General features: G+C 40.1%; 1 protein-coding gene and 1 long non-coding RNA gene across 3 annotated transcripts in view; both read left to right on the top strand.

The window, feature by feature from the left end:
* Window positions 1–7,806, top strand: part of Rbms3 (RNA binding motif single stranded interacting protein 3) — a 1,373,556-nt gene that overhangs the window by 99,556 nt on the left and 1,266,194 nt on the right. For both annotated transcript variants that reach the window (XM_010638264.3, XM_019209637.2), the window contains exon 3: window positions 58–285. In XM_010638264.3, the coding sequence (XP_010636566.2) occupies window positions 58–285 (228 nt within the window). The remainder of the gene's footprint in view (window positions 1–57; window positions 286–7,806) is intronic.
* The window catches only part of LOC104872124, a 160,068-nt gene continuing 152,784 nt past the window's right edge, over window positions 523–7,806 (top strand). The window contains exon 1 of the long non-coding RNA XR_783067.3: window positions 523–950. This is a non-coding gene — a long non-coding RNA (uncharacterized LOC104872124). The remainder of the gene's footprint in view (window positions 951–7,806) is intronic.

Here is a 7,806-nt window from a genome sequence, read left to right as displayed (position 1 = left end):
CCTCCCACTAGTGTCATCAAATCATAATCTCCGCTCCGCTTTTGTCTTGCCCTCCAGTTGAATGGGAAGATGGAGATGGATGTTGAGGGAGTTTCTCCGCGCCCGGAGCCCATCCCCCGCTCCCAGGGGGCTGGCGGAGCCTGCCAGGCGCCGCCACCGCGGACCCAGCCCCAGCCGCAGCGAGAACAGCAGCTGGCTCAGGATGAACTGCCCGGCGAGAGTGCAGGCGCTGAGGACAGCGAAGATCCCGAGACGAGACCCAGCGGCGAGAAAGGCGAGAGCAAGGTAGGTCCACGGTGTCGCCGCTGTGACATCTTTTGAACAAAACCAAGGAGCTCTTGTAGTGGCTGTCCCTTTAACCCTTCCGCTGCTCCCCTAACCCCCTTACCTCGCTCGCGTGGGGGCGGGGGTGACAGATGTGGAGGTGGCGTGGGATGAAAGGTAATCCACGGGCGATAGGACAGTGACTTTCCCAACTGGAAGGCGTGTGCAGAAGTCTGTCCTGGTTTCGGTGTTCAGTGATGTGTGCACAGAAAAGTCTTCTGGTACATGCGGTGTGGTGCTTAGGACAGAGCAGGGCACCTCCGGGAGCAGGGAGCAGTGTGGAGACCTTTGCTTGCCCTCACGGTTGAATTGAGGCGTACTGGATGGTACAGGTCTCGAGAAAACACATCTTCGGGAGCTGTCAAGTGGCTCCAGAGACTCCTGGAACCAGGCGACATCAACCTGAAGATGACAATGGGAGCAAAGTTTGGCTCATTTGCAGAATGGAGAACATTGCTTAGCCCAGCTCTAGGCTGGATGTTCTCCTCATCTGATGTCCTGTCACTTAGGACAGCAGGGACCAGGAGCCTGGCAGCAGGTGAACCCCACAGATCCTTTGCAGCCCTGCTGTGTCATTGTAGACTAGAGGACAGCTGCTACTTACTGGGCAGAGAGGAGTTCTTCAGGTAATTGAATTCCAGTAAGAAATCGCTCAAATGCCATTCTCTGATGTTAATGTTTCTTCTGCTGAGGAAATGGAAGAGGAAGTGGCCTAGAAAATAATGCCTTGGTAATATTAATAGGGTGTATTTATTACAGCTCTGTCTGAGCCTTCTGTCTCCATAGGTACTTGGAGTTCAGTTTTGTGGAAGCTGGTGGTGTTTAGTGGTATCTGTGTAAAGTGTACACGTGTATTTGTTAATGCATTTTGAAACTGGCTGCTAATATCGGGGGAAAGTGGTTCAACAAATCGGAATATTGGAATCAACGAAGAGCCAGTCAATCTACTTTTCACTTTTGCTCATGTAAGGAAGTGTATGGGAAAAGAGGCACTTCTGGTGGTTAGAAGCACCTCTCGAGGCTCTCCTCCTTGGAGATTGCTTCGATTTCTGCTGGACCTTTCCTAAAATACAAGTAGATTAAACAAATACCCCAAACATGTCAAGATTACATCGAGTGTTCTCTTCTGTTTGGAGACAACTCACCAAGTTTGGATTTGCAAATGTTCAAATTGCTTTGCATTTTGAGATTGAGCTAAGAATCAAGGTCGTTGTTTATCTACCAAAATCAATATTGTTATTTAAATGGCAGCCTACCGAGGAACTGGATTTGGAACATGCTTAGTCCTTACAAATGCGTACAAGATTTACATTGTGAAAACTGTGATGAATTTTAATATTCTGATACCCTCAGTTTTCCAGTTGCTCCTGATTTCATGAATATTTAGTTCTGTCATGACTGCATATTTACTACTTTAAATGACTGCTTTAGTTTTATGAAATAACCAAAGCTGAACATCGTGTTGCCTAACTGAACTTTAAGTCTTTTGCAAAAATAGGTATGGAGAATAATTAAAATATAAAGCCAGTGCTGCCATTTCCATACTGTTGCTTCATATACCCTGAGCTTGAGAAATTCCTGCCATCAGCAAAAATCTGTGCTTATTTGTTTCTCTTTGCTGCACTGTGCAGACTGTCTAATGTTCTCCCGGTTGTGGGGCATAAGAAAGGCGATGCACTAGAAATATTACAGCCGGTGAAGAGAGGACTGAAAGCAGGTTGATTACATTTAGTTAATTAGCATGTTCAGATAATTGAGTATTCCAATGATGTGATTTGCTTCATGTTTGTCTGCAATTTCTGGAAATGGAAACAAAATACTACTTTTCTCTCTCCAGGTGTTTGCCTTAAAAATTATGTTACATCCTTCTCTTAACCTAGAAATCAGCTGTTATTAACCCTTGCTTGTCTTTGGTACTCTCCTAATGGTTCTCCAGAGTTTGAGGATGTTTAAGTTTCAGACCTTTGTAACTTATTTTATTTTTGATTGAACTAAGTTGTAAATTGATTTTCCTTAGCAAATCCTGGCTTCATTAGTGGGGAGACCTTTGGGTGCTTGACCAACTTATTCTACTAAGTTATTAATGGAAGACAAACTTGGATAAAGTGGAATCTTGTTCTACCAGGCTTTTTATGTGAGATGGGTAGATTAGAACAGTAAAGTTTAAAGGCAGAAAGTAAAAATATATATTACACTATTATATTTCTCATAGTTAATAATAAAATATGAATTTGAAAATGGAATTATTTATCTTAAATCTTTCACCATATAAGAGTAGCATAAATAGGATGTGAACGGACATGCTTCTTGAAAAATAGTGTCGGAGGAGTAGTGGCATTATTATTATTGTTGTTATTTTTTAGGATTCTTGTTTGGGGCCCTGATTTATTTTCTCCAATGTTTATCTCAGTTGTTCTATTGGGAAAAAAAAAAATGGCGATTAGTGCCAGGTCAGCTTGTCTTTTAAATTGCAGGTTCATGGTAATATGTCCTCTGAAAGGCTCTGAAATAGGAAGAGGTTAGAAAACTGGATCAGACAAGGGATCTTTTTTTGCACCAGTTTCATGATGTGACTGATGCTTTCTATTCTAGAATAGTGATGCCCAATTCCTCTCTAGCACCTACTCTTCAAAGAAATGTTCCAGCAACTACATATTGTACATGCTTTGATTCCATGAGGTAGAAAAGACCCTAAATCAATCATCAATTCCTTCTCTGTTCTTTTTCATTAAACCTTTATAAAAAGCAGTCTTTTTGTAGTCATCTAAAGACAAAATGGTAATAACCTTTGGCAATCTCCTGGGATATTTTATCACCTGTTATTTCAAGATCTTCTTTATATCTAAGAAGAGATTGTGAACTGGACAAATCTTTCTATGTAGTCCTAGGAATGAAAATTAAAAATAATCACTGTCCTTAAATAAGACTCTCAAAGCTTTGATGATGTTCTTGATTATGGATCTAGTCACCCTTAAAACTTTCTTACTAACTTTTCTGCAGGCTCTGAACATTCCTTTAGTGATCTTGAAAACTCTTCTGTAATGCTTTGTTTATACTGAATAACTTTTGTATGGGTGTTTCTAAAACTGCTTTTGGGGCAGTTTTGTTTGTTTGTTTGTTTTTCTTTTCCTATTGAGGAATGCTGTGGTATCTTATATTCTCTATGTTGTCAAGTCACCTCAACAAAAGTGCAAATTCTCCTACTGAACCTAAATGTCTATTTCAGCTTCATCTTATTCTTACATTTTCCGTTTTTCTTCCTTACCCTCTACATTTTTTTCTTCTTCCTCCTCTCACCCCATACACCATTTACCACTGTTTTGTATTGTCTGTTATAACCCATATGTGAAGTGTCATGGTCAAACTTCTTTTACATGCAGCTTTCAGTAAAGCTTTGGTTTGCAAGTCATGTTGTTCTTCCTGTGACTTTGAACTGGAAGACTTTATGCTGTTGCTACCAATAATAATTCATTGATGAAAAGATCCAAATTCAAGGGCATTCCATCAGTAATGCTGCCTTAAATATTCAGTTTATTATATTTTTAGAAGCCTTTCATTTTGAAATAAATTTAGATTTAGGGTGCAATTGTGAAAGTAAGACAGAGTTTTGCATACCTTTACCAGACTTTTTCTGTGCTGATATCTTATCTAGTCAAGGTTTGCATATTACAATGAAGACATTAACCTTCTGCAATACTATTAGCTAAACTTGTCCAGTAAATTTTTGTTGAGTGAATGTATAGCATATCAATGTTTTCCATTCTATTCCTGTAATATTAAATAAGGCCTTTTTGGAAAGCTCCCTGAGAGTGCATTTAAGGGTCAAATTGAACTTCCTAGTAACTACTTTAATTGCTCTTTCTGGTGAGTAAGAGCAGCTTACAAAGCGCAAGTCTTGAGATCCCTGAAACTCTGCATCTATAGCGGTGAGCCTAATGGAAGTTAGGAGTTTGGCAAAGCTCAGGTGACCTACTGAATTATAGAAAGTGATAGTCTTTTTTGACCTGAAAAATATTCCTGCTTAAGGTAAGATAGGGTTTGTCAGTATGCAGATGACAGCAAAATCTCAAGTGGCAAGGAGAGGAGAAAAGGCAATTGATAAATCAAGTCAGTTTACCTAGATGCCAAACCCATTGGGTGATTGTTCCTGGCATGAAGAATAATGGAAGCCCTTTCATTTTTGTATTATTAACCAGGTGGTCTTTGACTTCTCTCCCAGAAGCAGAAACTGGCTGGCATTAAGCACAATGTAAAAGTAATTAAGAGTGTTGGCTGAAGTCAGAAACATCTGAGTTTGATTTTGGCTCTTTCATCCACTCTTAACTGTATGCAGTTTTCTAAACCTAAATTTTCTCATCTATTTAGGTGGGTATATTGATAGTGCTAACCATCTTTGATTATTGTATGTTTTAAATGAGATAAAAATGTTTTAGATCCAATGTTTCATACGAAATGGCAACCCCAACATTGTTAATCATAAAAACCTGGTTATTATCACTGCACCTGGAGTCCAAGGTTCTGAAAAGGAGCATGAAGTTGGACTCTTTAAGTTCGAGAGGTTTCAGCCTCCCAGATCATCTCAGAACTTAGACGTGACATAGGAGCACCATTCTACAGTCGAGCCATGTTGGTCCTCGCTGACCTGACTTTGGTCTGTAAGCCTTAGAAAAGAATTACACCATCAATGCACTGCTCTCCTTTCACCTGGAAAGCCAGGAAGGGCCAGGGTGGAAAGTTCCTCCAGCCGTCGCAGGTTGGGGGGATATATGGAAGATGCTAATGAAGCAGATGGATTGTTGTCCTCTTTTATATTATACGTTTGGCTTCTTGGGAGGAAGAGATAAGTTTTAAGATGTAAGAAAATAATTGTACTAAAAATTTCTATCTGTTAGGGCTCTTTTGTTGCAGGCAAGAGAAATAGGCTCTAATTTCAGTAAAAGAAGTATTTTGTTGTAAGGTTGCAAGGTAATACAAAATCAAAGGAAAATAATAAAACTGGGGTCGTGAAAGGCTGAAGCTCAGGTAGCTCAAATAAACTAAATAGTAGGAAATCATGAAGTCTCTCGTGAGCACTGACGTGGAGATCTTTTGCAAATAGGAAAGGGACTAAGAGAGGGAGAGAGAGGAGAGGGAGAGAGGGGAAGGAAATGTGAAAAAGGATTAAGATGTGTTATGTGCATGTACCAATACACCGTGATAAGTGTAACCATTATGTACTGCCAACATGAAATAATAACAATTAAAATTAAAGAATAAATTCTAACCATTTCTGCCTTCATGCTACTCTGCTCAAGACCCCCATTTCATGCAAAGGTTTTCTAATTGGTCTCACTTGGACCACATACATCATTCTAGGCCAGGGCATTCTCACTGAAGTTTCTGGCTGGCAAATTGTATTCTTTGGAAGGGTTATATAGCTCCTGGAAAAATATCAGGGTGCTGTTATCAGGTCAAAGAAAATGGATATTGGTGGTCTCTAAGTATCAGTACTTGTCTGCTAAATGAGGAGGAGCCAGAGAAAGCAAAGAAAGACAAAGTTAGACAAGAATATGGAACACTCAACAGCATTGTATTTCCAACCATTTTAAAAGATAGAATACAGAGAAAATTATGGGATCTGTTGCCTATATACAGAATTTGATCCTGAATTCCATGGGCAACATGACACATGCAGATTTAGGTGCTTGAATTGAAAGATGCGACTCGTGGGACCTGGTCCACTTCGCCTCTCCCACTCCATTCTCACAAGTGAGAAAACGGAAGCCCCTGAAAAGTGACTTGCCCAAAGGCAGTTATGACCCTTGAAGACTCTAAACCCTAGAACATGCGTGCAGATGGCATGAAACAAAACCCTCCTCCTAAAAAACCCTAATCGTTTCTGAGTTCTAATATGGTTGTGTGAAACATTCGGAATCTGCTCCAGATTTTCAAAATTCTTACTCTCCTATAAAATAAGATTAATACACACTTGCATAATCCAAGTGTAAATATAAATGTGGTTTCTATGTTTTACAGTATAAGCCTTTTATGGTACTCATGTCTATTTGAATAAATATATTAACTTATTTTTTGGATCTGTCCATAAATTAAGACTAAATTGCTAAAGCTTTTTCTTTAATCTATGAATTTGTGAAGAGATGTTTCTGTCCTCATGCTTTGACCTTCCCTATACCCTACACAGGTCATTTGATGGAATGCGTTACCAGGGACAGGGTTAGTGTCTTGTTCTAGTGACAGGTGTAGGGCCAAGCTGATCATCTTGGGTGCACTCACTCTTCCATGCCATGCTTACAAAGAACACTCAATTCATAGACATTACATGGAGCCATGCATTATGTATTCAATCTGCATGAGTTAGTGCTTCTTTACATCAGGATTGCAAGGTCAAGCACACAGTGTAATACAGAAGACACAAATATAAAAACATGATACTGTAAGGTGCTGGGGACAGTACAAGAGAGGAGAGTAAGATATTGCAGGGAAGGGAATATATGCTCTACTAGCAGGGAGAGGAAACATTTCACCTGATCTTAGAGGAGGAGGAAATGCAGAGCAAGAGCTTTGCAGGTGTGGAGACTGTGTCAAAGTTTAGGGTAGCTGAGAAAATTTCAGAAGCTCATTGTAGGATCAAGTGGTGGTAGTGGCTGGCGGTGTTTATATCATGGCCTGCGATGAACATTTAGGGTGCATCTTAAAAATAGCAGTTTGGGGTTGGTACTTCCAAGCCTTTCCTCACCGTGTCACAGTGACCAGCAGAGGTTCCCACACCTGGGAAGTCTATGAATTAATAAATTTAAAAGGAAACGGAGAGACAGAACTAGAGTTGTGTGTTAGTGAGGATATTATATCAGTTAATATATGAAGGACATTTAGACTCTAAGTACATAAAATTAATCTCAGAATAGAGCAACTTGTCTGGAGAAGAGTAGGTAGAGTCTTCACCCACTTCCCCCACCACGAGCATCCTATTTCTCTCCACCAGCCCCTCCACTCTCTTGTCTTCTCTGGGCCTCTTTGCACTTAGGCTGAGGTTGAACTGAAGCATTTTATTGGATTGGTCTTCCTTTTATTATGGGTACAGCTTTGCCAGAGTTGGGATCAATGGTAAGAGGGATCCATGTTCTGAGATTGTTGTCTTCACTTATAAAAAGTGATTTTTAAAAAAATCCCTTCTTGATCTCCCTCTGAAATGTGACAGGGGACAGCATGAGGAGTAAGAGCTATGATAGCATATTTATAGCCATATGATACATTTTCTAATATAAACTATTGATCTGACTTCAGAAGTAGCCAAATGAAATAAGACTGGGACACATTAAACACTCATCAATGAATGGCTCCTTTTTTCTTAGTTGGCTTCTCCAAATAATCAAAGACACAGATCACAGTTCACTCACAGAGTCTGATGCCTGGCTGTGCCCTCTCCGTCTTCCTGTGGCTCTACCTTCCACTTTTCCTAGACTGGTTAGTACTTCCACCCAT

Source organism: Fukomys damarensis, unplaced genomic scaffold (genome assembly GCF_012274545.1).
Source record: "Fukomys damarensis isolate Sample0158 unplaced genomic scaffold, DMR_v1.0_HiC HiC_scaffold_28, whole genome shotgun sequence".
Classification (NCBI taxonomy): domain Eukaryota; kingdom Metazoa; phylum Chordata; class Mammalia; order Rodentia; family Bathyergidae; genus Fukomys; species Fukomys damarensis.
Note: the sequence above shows the minus strand (reverse complement) of the source record. Positions and strands in the feature narration are given on the sequence as shown.